Raw genomic sequence first — 19,203 nt, 5'->3', positions numbered from 1 at the left:
AAAAGTAAAACTTTATAATTAAAAAATGTTTTCTTTTGCACCAACAAAATGTCCTGTATATTTTTCAAATTACGGTAGCTCAAGGCTGAATTTACACAGTGTATCTCAGTTTTTCAAAACATTTTTGTTTTGTGCTCTAATAAGCTCTTTTTTTTCTGATAAAAATGGTCTAACGTTACTTTACAATCTTAAAAAAGTTATTGAAATGTCTACATACAGATATTTTTTTTTTTTTTTTGGGGGGGGGGGTGTTTCTGTGGTGTTTAAGAGTCTTGTGGTGTTTTTTCGGCAATTTTTGCCAATAAGACATGCTATTTAAATAAAAAAAATTACAGAAAAAACGTATTCATTATACTTTTGTTACCCAAAACACCACCAGAAACAAAAATGGCATGGGAAAAAAAATAGTGTAACAGTCTTTTTTCAAACATTGAAAAATGTTGCTAAATAAGGGATGCAGCATTTCTTAAACCATCACAAGATATTACAATTCAAAAAGCTAACATTGAACACAATAAAAGTCATTGAGCTACTATAGGTATTGAGTAGGGTTGAGCGAAACGGGTCGGCCACTTTCAGAAGTCGCCGACTTTTGGCAAGGTCGGGTTTCATGAAACCCGACCCGACCCCTGTGTGGGGTTGGCCATGAAGTCGGCGATCTTCTGAATCTGGAATCGGAATTCCAATCCCGATTCCCGATATGTTTAAGATATCGGGAATTGGTATCGGAATTCAGATTTAAGTGTAAAATAAAGAATAAAAATAAAAAATATCGCTATACTTACCCTCTGACGCGCCCTGGTACTAACCGGGAACCTTCCTTCCTTCGAATCAGCGCTTTCAGGACCTTGCGGTGACGTCGCGGCTTGTGACTGGCCGCGCGACCGCCCATGTAACCGCCGCGCGACCAATCAGAAGCCGTGACGTCACCGCGACGTCACCGAAGGTCCTGGAAGCGCTGATTCTTAGGAAGGAAGGCTGCCGGAAATTCCTAATAGGAATTCCTAATTCCTAATAGGAATATACTCACCCTCGGACGCGCCCTGCTTCTTTCCGGCAGCCTTCCTTCCTAAGAATCAGCGCTTCCAGGACCTTCGGTGACGTCGCGGTGACGTCACGGCTTCTGATTGGTCGCGCGGCGGTTACATGGGCGGTCGCGCGGCCAATCACAAGCCGCGACGTCACCGCGACGTCACCGCAAGGTCCTGAAAGCGCTGATTCGAAGGAAGTAAGGTTCCCGGTTAGTACCAGGACGCGTCAGAGGGTAAGTATAGCGATATTTTTTATTTTTATTCTTTATTTTACACCTAAATATGGATCCCAGGGCCTGAAGGAGAGTTTCCTCTCCTTCAGACCCTGGGAACCATGGAAACCCAATGCACTGCATTGGGTTTCGAGTTTCGGCCGACCCCGACTTTTTTATAGGATCGGCCGATTTCACTCGACCCGACTTTTGAAAAAGTCGGGTTTCGTGAAACCCGACCCGATCCTATAAAAGTAAAGGTCGCTCAAACCTAGTATTGAGTTCTACTTTTATGCGTTGGCATAGTTTGCTGCAACATGATATTGTTGCCATTTTAACTAAAGTCTTTTCTTGCCATATCTTTTAGAAATAGACGACAATGGATGGTGCATTAACAAATCCGTCACCCATTGACTCCAATGTTAAAAAATGGCTGAGATCCAGCTGAGCAAATAATGGACTAAACGGATCCAGTTGAAATTTGACTTAGTGAATAACAGACTAAACGGATCTGGCTAAGATCTTGCTGAGTAAATAACAGGCTAAACAGATCTGGCTGAGATCTGGCTACATGAGTAACAGACTAAACAGACCTTGCTGAGCTCCGGCTGAGTGAATAACAGACTAAACGGATCTGGCTGAGCTCTCGCTGAGTGAATAACAGACTAAATGGATCTGGCTGAGATCTGGCTGAGTGAATAACAGACAAAACAGATCCGGCTAAGATCCCATAAGGTGAATAACAGACTAAACAGATCTGGCTGAGATCCGGCTACATGAGTAACAGACTAAACAGACCTTGCTGAGATCCGGCTGAGTGAATAACAGACTAAACGGATCCGGCTAAGATCTCGCTGAGTGAATAACAGACTAAACAGATCTGGCTGAGATCCGGCTACATGAGTAACAGACTAAACAGACCTTGCTGAGCTCCGGCTGAGTGAATAACAGACTAAACGGATCCGGCTAAGATCTCGCTGAGTGAATAACAGACTAAATGGATCTGGCTAAGATCCAATTAGGTGAATAACAGACTAAACAGATCTGGCTGAGATCCGGCTACATGAGTAACAGACTAAACAGACCTTGCTGAGATCCGGCTGAGTGAATAACAGACTAAATGGATCTGGCTGAGATCTGGCTGAGAGAATAACAGACTAATCGGTTCTGGCTGAGATCCAGCTAAGTGAATAACAGACTAAACAGATCCGGCTGAGATCTGGCTGAGAGAATGACAGACTAAACGGATCCAGCTGAGATTCGGCTAAGTGAATAAAGGACTAAACAGATTCAGCTGAGTGAATAATGGACCAAAAAGTTGTGTCAGCACAACTTTTTTCCTAAAGTATTTCTGCTGGATCCGTTCTAATGGATCTTTACTGGACATGTGAACATAGCCTTACTCAGACTAGAGCAATCCGAAAGAAAAAGGGATTGCACTCTGACCAATGTTATTCAATGAGGCAGTGCAGATCTGCGCTTTTTATCTTAGCTGAATTCAGCCAATTTTGGAGTCAAATTGCAGCATGCTGTGATGTTTGCCTCTTGCGGAATACAGGTGGAACAGAATACACAGATCTGCACTGTCTCATTGAATAACTTTGGCCACGTGAGCGAGCCGTACAGAGTCTCAGAGAAGAAATTTTCAAACCCTACAATCAAAACTTGTGGTTTTTGAAATACTCAAGGTGTGTAGGAAGTTTCTGCACCAACAATTTAACTAAAAAAAAAAATCTTAGTGTGAACACAGCATTTGGCCGAAATTACCCTTTCTGCTTTTGTTAAGCGTTTTTTTTAGCCAACGTATTGGATTCAAATGGAATGAAAAATATAAAGAAAGGTCTTCTACTATTCCTTTCTGTTGAATCCACTTATGATTTCATCTCAAGAAACCGCATTAAAAATTATACACGTTTACTGCGCTACTACTCTCATGAAAAATGTATGATTCATTTAAAACCGTTTGCCTTTAAACATAAAGAATATATTACATGGCATCATGGACGACAAGACCTCCAGGATGGATTAAATTTGGTATCTGTTAATAGAACTCTGATGTTCTTTTAGATTGATAAAACAGCCTGAATTTGACATTTCTCACCCAAATAAAGCTTGTCATGTTAGTTCAGAGGTTGCAGTATTGTAGCTCATCACTTTCACAAAGTTAAAGGGTTGTTTCATGAAGGAGGTTGCTTTGAGAGAGACAGTGGAGATACGCTATGTGTATGCTGAGATGTTCACAAATGGCAAATTTGCTAGTGGAGACCGCTTCAGGAAACGTTCCTTCTTAGTGCAGTTTTTGGAAAAGATTTTGGTTTCATGGATTGGTTTTTGCAGTCTTTTGATTGAACAATGCCTAGTTTGTAGCTAATATCATCAGGATTTGCTTCAAAGGATTAATATATTTTTTTTTTGTTTGTTTTATAAACTCTGAAGCTGAAAAAAGTTCAAAAGACTGAATTTGGCACACTGTAACCCTGATATCTTGACGTTTTACTATTAGAATATCCATAGAAAGGCAGCTACACTATTTCTTTTGTTTGCTGTAAGAGATGTCTCACTTTAGTAACTAATAGCTTATCTATAAGTAGGCATGTTTTCTCGATTTAGAGGTCAAATTAACCCTCCTATGATGTTTGTGCCAAAATAGTACAAAGAGTGGGTACTTCAAACCCATACCACATTGCTAAGGTTACCGTTACTAAAAGCTCTTCTTTTTCTCAGTATAGGAGAGTTTATTACCAGATTCCAAGGCAGAAGGATATTTTACAGAAAGCTCTTTCGCTGGTCATTGGTGAACTTGACGGTCCTAGCAGGATTGGTTAAGGATCTTCTTTGCACAGGGGCCTCACGAACGCCACTTAATTAGGGAAAGATGGTTTTTCATGTTGGATTTCAGTTGCTTTGGGATATAAACTCTTCGCATTAGGCCGGGGTCACACTTGCAACTGCAATGTGAGAAACTCGCGTGAGTCTCTCACCTCAATACCCGGCACTGCCACCGGCACTCGGACCGGAGTGTGTGGCTCCATGTATTTCTATGCAGCTGAACGCTCCGGTCCAAACCGCCGGCAGCAGTGCCGGGTATTGAGGTGAGAGACTCACGCGAGTTTCTCACATTGCAGTTGCGAGTGTGACCCCGGCCTTATTGATGTGATTTCTACTGATGATCTAGCCATTTTAGCTAAGCCAAATCTAATTGGAAATGGATAGCAAAAGTTGCCATTGGTATTTTTTACATGAAATCTGTGCTACAGAATGCGCTATCATATAAAAAAAATGTTGGAACGACAAACACCAGTGGGAACAGAGCATTTTACGCTTCTCTACTCATTGAAACAAACATGCATACCTAGCCGAGCAGAGTGAAACTGTATTTGAAGCTAATTTATGGCATAGGTCTATGCAATACTAAGGCAAAAAAATAAAATCCTTGAGCTATTGTAAAATTCTAGGGTGCATAAATCTGAAATTGATTAACTATGTTGCTATGTGAAATACTGTACGATAAAGTAATGTCTCATTTTTCATCTTTTTAGCATATTTGAACATGTCTGCCGCTCCCTGTTTGAAAAGCACAAGCTTCTGTTTTCTGTCCTGCTCTGTGTGGGTTTACAGAGGAATAAAGCTTTGATCAGTAATGATGAATGGCACTTTCTTCTCACTGGCGGGGTGGCGCTCGAGATCCCACATCCCAACCCGGCTCCTGTGTGGCTTAAGGATAAATCTTGGGGTGAACTTCTTCGTCTTTCCACATTACCACTCTTCAAAGGATTAGATGACCACTTCTGCTCAAATGTATGTAAATGCAATATTATTATGTATATTTTATGTAAAACCCTAGGCTATTAAAAAATAATTATCTGCTGCATTTATGTTTGAAGCGCCTTTCACTAAAATAGATGGGAACAATCGGCGTTCTTTATTGAGACTATTTGCATTTCATTTACCTCCAGAAAGTTACAGATTGATATTCTTGGCAGGCCGTAGGAATGTTTCTTTTTAACCGATGTGTGTCCAATGCTTTTTATATTCTATTTATATTATAAATGTGCAAAAATATGATTATGCAATGGCTGTTATAATGGTATTGCAAGGGATTCACAATGGCATGTAATCAATGTGCTGTGTATAAGATAAGAATAGCCATATCAGTTGCATTGCTCGAGGTTCGTTTGAACATCATTTTATCTGGCCTTGAAGCTGGCCTGCAGAAATCAGCCCATAACTAACCTTTAAAGGGAACCTGTCATCAGGGTTTTTTCTACCCCATTTGAGAGCAGCATGATGTAGGGAAACAGACTCTGATTCCAGTGATGTGTCACTTACTGGACTGTTTGTTGCAGTTTTGATAAAATCCCTGTTTTATCTGCTGCAGATCTACCAGTTCTCTGAATAATGAGCTCTGTATAAGCCCACCCACACCACTGATTTTGTATAAGCCCACCCACACCACTGATTGGCAGCATTCTGTGTACACTGTGGATAGGCAGAAAGCTGCAAATCAGTGGTGAGGGTGGGATTATACTGATCTCATGAATCTGAAGGACTACCTGGCAACAGGTTTAGCAGTCACCAGTGATAAATTCCTGCTGGTAAAACGGAGATTTTATCAAAACTACAGCAAGCAGACTAGTACATGATACATTGTTGGACTCTTTAATCCCTGTTTCTACATTATGCTGCTCTTAGATTGGGTGGCAAAAACCTGAAGAGAGATTCCCTTTAAAATGATTCTATCAGTGATAAGGAAATGTGGTGTGTCAGAATAAATGTTGCTATGTATTGGCGCGTGCCTTATAACATTAAAGGGGTTGTCTAATCAAGTCAGTTCATGTCCATATGCCCTGTTAGGGTGTATAGCTCTCTTTACTATTAGAGAGACTCTTATTCTGTAACCCAGCTCATAAACCTATTACATGAAAGTCCATTCATTTAAGTTGTCACCTAGTATTGCTTATTTCTCTCATGTGGCTTCTTGATCTCAATTATTCATTGTTGCCAGGGGCTTAAGTAGCTGTTGTTCTCCTGGAAAGAACAATTGGTGTCACAACTCTGTTGTCAGGGGACCCAAGACCAGGGGCTCATTCCCTTTCCCTAACAGAAGGGGGAGCCCTAGCTCACCCTGTTACCCAGGTTACTTCTGAAGGTGAAGATCCCGGGGCCACGTACCTTGCCTTAGCGCCTGAATCTGCCCTCAGTCTGTACCCTTCCCACACCCTCTGAAGAATGGAGTAGTCATGCACCGTAGTACACCAACCAGACTAACAAGGTAATACGAACAGGAGTAACAGGAAATACCAAACATACAAATCTACACTCACATATTACAGAGGTATGCACCAAGAAGTGAAGGATGGGTTAAAACCAAAGTAGGAGAACACAGAGAATTATCATACTCAGAAAACCAAGCAACAGTCACAGATAAATCCACCAAAAGCCTACTCAAATAACCCCCAACATCTATCCTCCAAGCCATGCAGCATAAGCTTCTCTGACTGATGTGTGTTAGTCAGGATCCAGATTATTAAGGGGATAGGAGTGGCTAACAGTACACAGCTGAGAGCCTTAGCTCCAAGAGCTCTCAACAGAACAGATTAACCTCTCACTGCCTAAATAAATTTACACTGATTAATTAGAATGTGAAGTGCTTCTATTGATCACAGGAGTAGGAGAACTCGGATACTATGGCTTCTGGCTCCTCTCTGTAGTGGTAAACCTGTGACATTTAGCATCAGAGATCAGTACCCCTGCAATCATTTGATAATAGGACTAGCTTCAATACAAGAAAAAGTATGCATGTTTTAACTACCCCATTAAAGAAAACCTGCTATCGGTATTTTATAACCCAAATTAATGGCATTTATGTAAAGGAGCTTTCATGTTGATTAAATCCTTATCTTTCTTGTAGAAATCTGTTTTGCTGTTTCAGAGAAGTCCGTAGTTGAACTTTTATTCTAATGAGTTGCAAATGCAGTGGGCAGGCGCTGCACTTATGGCTCTCCTGTCCTCTCTCCCTTCTCCCCTCCTCCTGCCTGCATCCTGTCTCTGACTGAGAGGTCACCGAAACATGAGAGAGGCGGGAAAGTTCTAAGTGCGTGCCCACCCACTGCACTTGTGGCTCATTAGCATATCATTTCAACTTTGAACTTCTTTAAAACAGCAAAACAGAATTCTGGAAAAAAAAGGTAAGGATTTACTCAGAATTAAAGTAGCTTTACATACATCTCATTAATTTGGGTTGACAGATTTTCTTTAAGTTTATCAATAAAGCCTTATGCACACGACTTCATTCTTCACTGTAACCATACGATATAGGGTGCATCTTCACAGCACAGTCTGCATTAGGGGAAAGACCGAATCTGCAGTGGCATGAAATGGCAACCAATAGCATGCACAATGAGTCCGTACTGTGACCCATAGTGCACCATTGTATGTTTCATTACATAGGCGATCATTTGTGAACCCCTAAGTAAAAAAATCTCAACTTTTTCCTTACAATACATCCATAGTTTGTACTAAATATTGAAGCATAGCTGAAAATTATCTTCATTCAGAAACCTACAAGTGGACTGTGCATAGTAACTATAATGATAAGTGCCATGCTGTTAGTTTTCCTAAGCTAAGGTGAATGTAAATGAATGAGCCATGAAACAGCGGAAGCACATCAGTGTGTAGAAATAAGAAGAATGTTTAAGGGAACAGATTGGCTAGCCTCCAGTGATTTACAGGCAAACCTCTGCAACATATGTGATGTGAAAAGTATGAAAGAACAAATAAATATTAAATCCTGTACTTATAATACTTATCTCCCACACTGTATGTTCATTGTGTTCGTCCAGCTCCAGTATTTATTGCATTCTTAAAGGCATGTGTAGAAAGTCAATACTTAAAGGAGTCCCCAGAGAGTACCAATATAGAGCTGGGTTTAGACGTGCTCCAAATTCCAGACATAACCTGCATTAGAATGTAATCATTAAAGGAAGCAAACTATAACCAAAAGCATATTATGAGATTAAGGCCGGGGTCACACTTGCCCGTGCAATGCCGCACGAGTTTCTTGCATCAATACCCGGCACTCGGGACCAGAGTGTGTGGCTCCATGTATTTCTATGCAGCTGAATGATCCGGTCCCGAGTGCCGGCGGCAGTGCCTGGTATTGATGCGAGAGACTTGTGCGAGTTTCTCGCATTACACGGGCAAGTGTGACCCCGGCCTAAAGCCCACCATCTGCTTAATTATTTCTCTGACAGTATGTATTCTTGTAGAACCCGATGAAAGCGGCAGTTTTGTCGTTACATAGTAATAGTGATTTTCCAATTCTGTAAAAAAACTATTTTCAAAGAATCCCCTGAATTATAAACCTGATGGCAATTCTACCTGTCAGACACTGGCATGAAAAAAAACTGTATTGTTATATATTTCATTCATCTGCTGAATGTATCCATTTAAAGCCTGCACCTTCACTCCCATCTTTGTAAACCTGTATTAATGGTATATACTTTGTTCATTTTACTGAGTTTATTCCCTGATGCTGTAAAGTCATCTCACTTTCTCAAAGAGTTTATGATCCATGTGGGTCTGCAACTTTGTCTCTGTGTTTTATTGTCTCCTGCTGTCTTCAGCTAGTTGATTTATTGTTAACAAGTTAAATTAGTGCTGGAGCTAAGCACAAACTTCCCTATATATATTACACCTAGGAAGGCACTTGTGCAGATTTTATCAAAGTGCCATATTTTTCCAAATTCCAGTTCAGTTATACATGGCAGTTGGGCAGGAGACAGGTAAGGCTACTTTCACACTAGCGTCGGTACGGGCCCGTCGCAGTGCGTCGGGCCGACGTACCGACGCATGCTGTGAAGTAAAACCACAATGGGGGCAGCGGATGCAGTTTTACAACGCATCCGCTGCCCCATTGTAAGGTCCGGGGAGGAGGGGGCGGAGTTCCGGCCGCGCATGCGCGGTCAGAAAAAGCGGACCCGACGGACAAAAAAACGTTGCAAGCAACTGCAAACGTTGCAAGGACTGCAAAAACACGTCGCATCCGTCGCACGACGGATGCAACGTGTGGCAATCCGTCGCAATGCGTCGCTAATGAAAGTCTATGGGGAAAAAACGCATCCTGCAGGCAACTTTGCAGGATGCATTTTTTCTCCACAATGACGCATTGTGACGTGCGTCGAACGACGCTAGTGTGAAAGTAGCCTTAGCCATGCACGACATTTAAACACGCTTGTACCCAGATCTTTTGTAGTGCAAAATATATTCACCTTGTGTATCTGTATCATTTATATTCCAGCTGCTGCAGTCACTCATATATACCACTCTTTCACACACTCTGTGAACACCATCCATATCAGCCCCTCTCCTCCCCCTTCTGTACGGTTCTCACGCTCTTTCTGCGTCTTAAACCACACAGATACATTTACTCCCACTATATAACAGAATAGATGCTATCACAAATCAGTTAACCATCTGCTCACTCTCCCTATTCTCCTTCTCCTAGTATGATATATCTCCCCAACCCCTAGTCCTTCTTGAAATAGTAACTTTAACTCCTTCCTTGCTACACTCTTTCACCTTACAAATCTCATTATTATTCCTTGCATACCTTGTATACCCTTTAAATATGCCCTCTGGAACGCACGGTCAGCGTGAAACAAATTCATCTACATCCATGACTTTCCTTTAACCTTCTGGCTCTTACTGTCACCTGGATCGTTCAGTTGGCCACCACTGCCCCTGCTGCTCTTTCGTACGGAATACAATTTTCTCATACCCCCACACCTAAGAGCAGAAAAGATGGAGGTGGTGGTCTGCTTTTTTTGACAAAATGTACTTTTCAGGTCATCCCCCCAGTACCCTCACTTATCTTCCCTTCTTTTGAAGTACACACTGTCAGATTTTTCTTTCCTTCTCCCTGTGAGTGGCAGTTGTGTACTGCTCTACGGCCTCCCACCTCCCCCTTGTCAGTCCCTGTATCACTTTGCCACCTGGCTTCCACACTTTCTATCCTGTGCCATCCCCGTTCTCATTATGGAGGACTTTAGCAATTCTACTGATGATCCCATCTCCCCATCTGCAGTTCATTTTTTCTCTCTAACCTCCTATCTTGGTCTTTCACAGCTTGCTAACTTTACTGGGCATGTAAACAGGAATATGGTGGACCTAATTTTCTCCCTGCTCTGCTCAGTGCATGATTTTACTAACTCTGACCACAACTAGTCTTTGACCACAACCTTCTTTTATTCTTTATCAAGAACTGTCACCTCATGCAGGACAGCCCAACTTATAACACTTATGGGAATATACGTGCCATTAATACCCAGAAATTTATGAAGAATTTGCAGCCAGTCATCATTGGCTCCAATCTTCTCCCTCTCTTGTCCTGACTCTGCAATTAAATATTATAATGAAAAACTGCAAAGTGCTCTGGATGAAGCTGCACCTCCTACACGAAGAACAACTCATCAAAGATGACAGCAACTCTGGCACTTGCTACAAACTTGCTTTCTCCAGCAGTGCTACAGGTGCACCAAATGTTAGGAGAAAATCCAATCTAGCTAAAAATTCATCCATTGTAATTTTATGCTTAACCCCTTTCTGACATCTGACGTACTATCCCATCGAGGTGGGGTGGGCCCGTATGACCACCGACGGGATAGTACGTCATACTCAATCGGCCGTGCTCACCGGGGAAGCGCGGCCGATCGCGGCCGGGTGTCAGCTGCCTATCGCAGCTGACATCCGGTACTATGTGCCAGGAGTGGTCACGGACCGCCCCCGGCATTTAAACCCCCGGCACACCGCGATCAAACATGATCGCGGTGTGCCGGCGGTGCAGGGAAGCATCGCGCAGGGAAGGGGGCTCCCTGCGGGCTTCCCTGAGACCCCCGCAGCAACGCGATGTGATCGCGTTGCTGCGAGGGTCTCCTTTCTTCCCTCTTGCACTGCACAGAGTGCTGTGCAAACTGTCAGATCAACGATCTGTGATGTCCCCCCCCCGGGACAAAGTAAAAAAAAAAATTTCCAAATGTGTAAAAAAAAAAAGAATAAAAAAAATTCCTAAATAATGAAAAAAAATATATATATTATTCCCATAAATACATTTCTTTATCTAAATAAAAAAAAAACAATAAAAGTACACATATTTAGTATCGCCGCGTCCGTAACGACCCGACCTATAAAACTGGCCCACTGGTTAACCCCTTCAGTAAACACCGTAAGAAAAAAAAAAAAACGAGGCAAAAAACAACGCTTTATTATCATACTGCCGAACAAAAAGTGGAATAACACACGATCAAAAAGACAGATATAAATAACAATGGTACCGCTGAAAACATCATCTTGTCTCGCAAAAAACAAGCCGCCAAACAGCATCATCAGCAAAAAAATTGAAAAGTTATAGTCCTGAGAATAAAGTGATGCAAAAATAATTATTTATTCTATAAAATAGTTTTTATCGTATAAAAGCGCCAAAACATAAAAAAATGATATAAATGAGGTATCGCTGTAATCGTACTGACCCAAAGAATAAAACTGCTTCATCAATTTTACCAAACACGGAACGGTATAAACGCCTCCCCCAAAAGAAATTCATGAATAGCTGGTTTTTGGTCATTCTGCCTCACAAAAATCGGAATAAAAAGCGATCAAAAAATGTCACGTGCCCGAAAATGTTACCAATAAAAACGTCAACTTGTCCCGCAAAATCAAGACCTCACATGACTCTGTGGGCCAAAATCTGGAAAAATTATAGCTCTCAAAATGAGCGTCTTTCAGTGTGTGACGTCTGCCAATCATAAAAATCCGCTAAAAAAAACCCTATGAAAGTAAATCAAACCAACCTTCATCACCCCCCTAATTAGAGAAAATTAAAAAAATGTATTTATTTCCATTTTCCCATTAGGGCTAGGGTTAGGGTTAGGGCTAGGGTTAGGGTTACTGTTAGGGCTAGGGTTAGGGTTAGGGCTAGGGTTAGGGCTAGGGTTAGGGCTAGTGTTAGGATTAGGGTTAGGGTTAGGGCTAGGGTTAGGGTTAGGGTTAGGGCTAGGGTTAGGGCTAGGGTTAGGGCTAGGGTTAGGGCTAGGGTTAGGGCTAGGGTTAAGGCTACAGTTACGGTTGGGGCTAAAGTTAGGGTTAGGGTTGGGGCTAAAGTTACGGTTAGTGTTTAGATTACATTTAAGGTTGGGAATAGGGTTGGGATTAGGGTTAGGGGTGTGTCAGGGTTAGAGGTGTGGTTAGGGTTACTGTTGGGATTAGGGTTAGGGGTGTGTTTGGATTAGGGTTTCAGTTATAATTGGTGGATTCCACTGTTTAGGCACATCAGGGGCTCTCCAAATGCGACATGGCGTCCGATCTCAATTCCAGCCAATTCTGCGTTGAAAAAGTAAAACAGTGCTCCTTCCTTTCTGAGCTCTCCCGTATGCCCAAACAGGGGTTTACCCCAACATATGGGGTATCAGCGTACTCAGGACAAATAGGACAACAACTTTTGGGGTCCAATTTCTCCTGTTACCCTTGGGAAAACACAAAACTGGGGGCTAAAAACTAATTTTTGTGGGAAAAAAAGATTTTTTATTTTCATGGCTCTGCAATATAAACTGTAGTGAAACACTTGGGGGCTCAAAGTTCTCACAACACATCTAGATGAGTTCCTTGGAGGGTCTAGTTTCCAATATGGGGTCAGTTGTGGGGGGGTTTCTACTGTTTAGGTACATTAGGGGCTCTGCAAATGCAATGTGACGCCTGCAGACCATTCCATCTAAGTCTGATTTCCAAATGGCGCTCCTTCCCTTCCGAGCCCTCCCATGCGCCCAAACGGTGGTTCCCCCCCACATATGGGGTATCAGCGTACTCAGGGCAAATTGGACAACAACTTTTGTGGTCGAATTTCTTCTGTTACCCTCGGGAAAATACAAAACTGGGGGCTAAAAAATAATTTTTGGGGGAAAGTTTTTTTTTATTTTCATGGCTCTGCGTTATAAACTGTAGTGAAACACTTGGGGGTTCGAAGCTCTCACAACACATCTAGATGAGTTCCTTAGGGGGTCTACTTTCCAAAATGGTGTCACGTGTGGGGGGTTTCTACTGTTTAGGTACATTAGGGGCTCTGCAAAAGCAATGTGACGCCTGCAGACCATTCCATCTAAGTCTGCATTCCAAATGGTGCTCTTTCCCTTCCAAGCACTCCCATGTGTCCAAACGGTGGTTCCCCCCCACATATGGGGTATCAGCGTACTCAGGACAAATTGGACAACAACTTTTGGGGTCCAATTTTTCCTGTTACCCTCAGGAAAATACAAAACTGGGAGCTAAAAATAATTTTTATGGGAAAAAATGTTTGTTTTATTTTTACGGCTCTGCATTATAAACTTCTGTGAAACTCTTGGTGGGTGAAAGAGCTAACCACACATCTAGATAAGTTCCTTAGGGGGTCTACTTTCCAAAATGGTGTCAATTGTGGGGGGTTTCTACTCTTTAGGTACATTATGGGCTCTGCAAATGCAATGTGACACCTGCAGACCGTTCCATCTAAGTCTGCGTTCCAAATGGCGCTCCTTCCCTTCCGAGCCCTCCCATGCACCCAAACAGTGGTTCCCCCCACATATGGGGTATCAGCGCACTCAGGACAAATTGGACAACAAATTTTGGGGTCCGATTTCTCCTGTCACCCTCAGGAAAATACAAAACTGGGGGCTAAAAAATAATTTTTGTGGGAAAAAAATTTTGTTTTATTTTTACGGCTCTGCATTATAAACTTCTGTGAAGCCCTTGGTGGGACAAAGCGCTCACCACACATCTAGATAAGCTCCTTAGGGGGTCTACTTTCCAAAATGGTGTCACTTGTGGGGGGTTTCAATGTTTAGGCACATCAGTGGCTCTCCAAACGCAACATGGCGTCCCATCTCAATTCCTGTCACTTTTGCATTGAAAAGTCAAACGGCGCTCCTTCCCTTCCGAGCTCTCCCATGCGCCCAAACAGTGGTTTACCCCCACATATGGAGTATCAGCGCACTCAGGACAAATTGTACAACAACTTTTGGTGTCCAATTTCTTGTCTTACACTTGGGAAAATAAAAAATTGGGAGCGAAAATATAATTTTTGTGAAAAAATATGATTTTTTATTTTTACGGTTCTGCATTTTAAACTTCTGTGAAGCACTTGGTGGGTCAATGTGCTCACCACACCTCTAGATAAGTTCCTTAGGGGGTCTACTTTCCAAAATGGTGTCACTTGTGGGGAGTTTCAATGTTTAGGCACATCAGTGGCTCTCCAAACGCAACATGGCGTCCCATCTCAATTCCTGTCAATTTTGCATTGAAAAGTCAAATGGCGCTCCTTCCCTTCCGAGCTCTCCCATGCGCCCAAACAGTGGTTTACCCCCACATATGGGGTATCAGCGTACTCAGGACAAATTGTATAACAACTTTTGGCGTCCAATTTCTTGTCTTACCCTTGGGAAAATAAAAAATTGGGAGCAAAAAAATAATTTTTGTGAAAAAATATGATTTTTTATTTTTACGGTTCTGCATTATAAACTTCTGTGAAGCACTTGGTGGGTCAATGTGCTCACCACACCTCTAAATAAGTTCCTTAGGGGGTCTACTTTCCAAAATGGTGTCACTTTTGGAGGGTTTCAATGTTTAGGCACATCAGTGGCTCTCCAAACGCAACATGGCGTCCCATATCAATTCCTGTCAATTTTGCATTGAAAAGTCAAAAGGCGCTCCTTCCCTTCCGAGCTCTCCCATGCACCCAAACAGTGGTTTACCCCCACATATGGGGTATCAGCGTACTCAGGACAAATTGTACAACAACTTTTGGGGTCCAATTTCTTCTCTTACCCTTGGGAAAATAAAAAATTGGGGGCAAAAAGATAATTTTTGTGAAAAAATATGATTTTTTATTTTTACGGTTCTCCATTATAAACTTCTGTAAAGCACTTGGTGGGTCAAAGTGCTCATCACACCTCTAGATAAGTTCCTTACGGGGTCTACTTTCCAAAATGGTGTCACTTGTGGGGGTTTCAATGTTTAGGCACATCAGGGGCTCTCCAAACGCAACATGGTGTCCCATCTCGATTCCAGTCAATTTTGCATTGAAAAGTCAAATGGCACTCCTTCGCTTCCGAGCTCTGTCATGTGTCAGTGGTTTACCCCCACATATGGGGTATCAGTGTACTCAGGACAAATTGTGTAACAACTTTTCGGGTCCATTTTCTCCTGTTACCCTTGGTAAAATAAAACAAATTGGAACTGAAGTAAATTTTTTGTGAAAAAAAGTTAAATGTTCATTTTTATTTAAACATTCCAAAAATTCCTGTGAAGCACCAGAAGGGTTAATAAACTTCTTGAATATGGTTTTGAGCACCTTGAGTTTTTAGAATGGTGTCACACTTGGGTATTTTCTATCATATAGACCCCTCAAAATGACTTCAAATGAGATGTGGTCCCTAAAAAAAAATGGTGTTGTAAAAATGAGAAATTGCTGGTCAACTTTTAACCCTTATAACTCCCTAACAAAAAAAAAAATTAAGTATTTTGTGTGACATATCTCTGTGATTTAATTGCATAAAAATTCAGTTGGAAAATTGTGAAATTTTCAAAATTTTCGCCAAATTTCTGTTTTTTTCACAAATAAACGCAGGTAATATCAAAGAAATGTTACCAGTATCATGAAGTACAATATGTCACGAGAAAACATTGTCAGAATCACTGGGATCCGTTGAAGCGTTCCAGAGTTATAACCTCATAAAGGGACAGTGGTCAGAATTGTAAAAATTGGCCCGGTCTTTAACGTGCAAACCACCCTTGGGGGTAAAGGGGTTAAAATATATAACTCTGAACTTCACCTCTCCAAGCAAGCTTTCTTCATTTCCATATGTGGTTCTACAATTACTCCCCTGCAGAACACCTGCTGTCTTGGGGTCGTATTTGACTCTTGATCTTCCCTTCACTCCCCATATCCGATCTCTTGCTTGCTCATGTCACCTACACCTCAAAAACATCTCTGGAATTCAACTTCTTCTTACCTTTGAACTTCAAAAACTCTTACAGTTGCTCTGATTCATTCTCGTCTGGACTAATGCAACTCTCCAATTGGTCTCCCTCTTACCAAATTCTCCCCTCTCCAATCCGTCCTGAATGCTGCAGCCAGGATAATATTCCTCTCCAACCCTTGCTCCGATGCCTCTACCTTGTGCAAGCAGTTGCACTGGTTGCGTATCTGCTACAGAATTCAATATAAACTTATCACTGTTTCCCACAAAGCTCTTCACAGTTCTGTACCACCCTACATCTCCTCCCTCATCTCTGTCTACCACTCTATCATTGCCCTCCGTTCCGCTAATGACTTAGGACTAACAACCTTATTTATCCAAACCTCCCACTTCCATCTCCAAGATGTCTCATGAGCTGCGCCACTTCTATGGAATGCACTATCTAGGACAATTTGATTAATTTCCAATACCCACAGTTTTAACCCCTTACTGACATCGGATGGGATAGTACATCCGATGTCAGTATCCCATGCTTTGATGTAGGCACCAGCTGTAAGCACACCTCAAAGACGTTTTGATCAGCTGACATGTGCCCGCAATAGGCATGGGTGGAAACCACCCGTGCCTATTAACTAGTTAAATGCTGCTGTAAAACTCTGACAACGGCATTTAACAAGCGCTTCCGGCCATCTGGCTGGAAATACACGCATCAGTGCATCGGCATGACAACCAGAGGCCTCTTTGAGATCTCTATGGTTGTTGATGCCAGATTGCTGTGAGTGCCACCCTGTGGTCGGCGCTCATAGCAAGTCAGCAATTCAGCTACATAGAGGTGATCTGAGCATCGCCTCTATGTAGCAGAGCTGATCAAGTTGTGGCAGCTTCTAGCCTCCCATGTAGGTTATTGAAGAATGCCAAAAGTAAAAAAAAAGATTTTAAAAATGAGATAAAATGTAAAAACATAAAAGTTCAAATCCCCCCCTTTCATCCCATTCAAAATAAAAAAATAAAAATAAAATCAAACATATTTGGTATCGCTGCATTCAGAATCACCCAAACTATCAATTAAAAAAAGAATTTACCTGATCGCTGAACGGCATAACGAGAAAAAAAATCAAAACACCAGAATTATGTTTTTTTGGTAGCCGCGACATTGCATTAACATGCAATAACGGGTGGTTCAAAATATAAGCCCTCACTCAACCTGAGATCACGAAACATGGAGACGCTACAGCCAGGTAAAAGAAAATGGCGCAATTTTTTTTTTAGCAAACTTTGGAATTTTCTTTTATCTCTTAGGTAAAAAAGAAGTTAGACATGTTTGGTGTCTATGAACTCGTAATGTCATGGAGAATCATAATGGCAGGTCAGTTTTAGCATTTAGTGAACCTAGAAAAAAATATAAACAAAACACAAGTGTGGGATTGCACTTTTTTTGCAATTTCACCGCACTTGGAATTTTTTTCCCGTGACATGATAAAAACCAATGGTATCGTTCAAAAGTACAACTTGTTATGCAAAAATTAAGCCCTCACTTGGCCATATTGATGGAAAAATAAAAAAGTTATGGCTCTGGAAAGAAGGGGAGCGAAAAAGGAAAGCACAGAACCAAAAAAAGCTTCGGTCATGAAGAAGTTAAGCATGCAATAAAAACATACTTATTTAGACTGGCCTATTGTCACACCTCATTTATGTAACTAGTAGATGGTGGCCAGATTCTAACGCATTGGGTATTCTAGAATATGCATGTCCACGTATTATATTGCACAGCACACGTAGTATATTGCCCAACCAACTAGTATATTGCCCAGCCACGTAGTATATTGCCCAGCCACGTAGTATATTGCCCAGTGATGTAGTATATTGCCCAGCCACGTAGTATATTGCACAGTCACGTAGTATATTGCCCAGTGACGTAGTATATTGCCCAGCCACGTAGTATATTGCCCAGTGACGTAGTATATTGCCCAGCCACGTAGTATATTGCCCAGCCACGTAGTATATTGCCCAGCCACGTAGAATATTGCCCAGCCACGTAGTATATTGCCCAGTCACGTAGTATATTGCCTAGCCACGTAGTATATTGCCCAGCCACGTAGTATATTGCCCAGTGATGTAGTATATTGCCCAGCCACATAGTATATTACCCAGTCACGTAGTATATTGCCCAGTCACGTAGTATATTGCCCAGTAACATAGTATATTGCCCAGCCATGTAGTATATTGCCCAGCCACGTAGTATATTGCACAGCGACGTAGTATACAGCACAGAGCCACGTAGTATACAGCACAGACACGTAGTATACTGCCCAGTCACGTAGTATATTCGCCAGTCACGTAGTATATTGCCCAGCTATGTAGTATATTGCCCAGCCACGTATGTAACAGGTTAAAAAATAAAAAATAAACATATACTCACCCTCCGAGATCCCCTTGTAGTCCTGTCGCCTGTGTGCGGTGCACGCGGCAGCTTCCGGTCCCAGGGTTGGATGAGCGCAGGACCTGTGATGACATCGCAGTCACATGACCGTGACATCATGGAAGGTCCTTCTCACATAGCATCTTTAGAACCGGAACCTGCCGCTTGCACTGCCGAGGACAGCACGCACGTCGGAGGGTGAGAATAACTTTTTTTTTATTATTATTATTTTTAACATTAGATCGTTTTACTATTGTTGCTACATACGCAGCATCAATAGTAAAAAGATGGTCACACAGGGTTAATAGCTGCGTAACCGGAGTGCGTTACACCGCGCTCCGGTTATGCTGGCATTAAACCTGTGTGAGGGCTGACTAGATGACTGGAGGGGAGTATGGAGCGGGCACTGACTGCGGGGAGGAAAGAGTGGCTATATTGCCGCCGGACTGTGGCCATCGCTGATTGGTCATGGCAATGGTCATGGGCGTTTTACCACGACCAATCAGCGACTTGGATTCCATGACAGACAGAGGCTGCGA

At 42.1% G+C, this 19,203-nt stretch overlaps 1 protein-coding gene across 1 annotated transcript in view; it reads left to right on the top strand.

Annotated features, from left to right (window-relative positions):
• LOC138674484 (dynein axonemal heavy chain 3-like) overlaps positions 1-19,203 on the top strand; it is a 3,367,401-nt gene that overhangs the window by 3,065,532 nt on the left and 282,666 nt on the right. The window contains 1 exon segment of the mRNA XM_069762320.1: positions 4,783-5,041. Coding sequence (XP_069618421.1) covers positions 4,783-5,041 — 259 coding nt within the window.

The sequence above is a fragment of the Ranitomeya imitator genome, chromosome 4, assembly GCF_032444005.1.
Source record: "Ranitomeya imitator isolate aRanImi1 chromosome 4, aRanImi1.pri, whole genome shotgun sequence".
Taxonomy (NCBI): domain Eukaryota; kingdom Metazoa; phylum Chordata; class Amphibia; order Anura; family Dendrobatidae; genus Ranitomeya; species Ranitomeya imitator.
The sequence above is the reverse complement of the archived record's forward strand: the minus strand, read 5'-3'. Positions and strand labels throughout refer to the sequence as shown.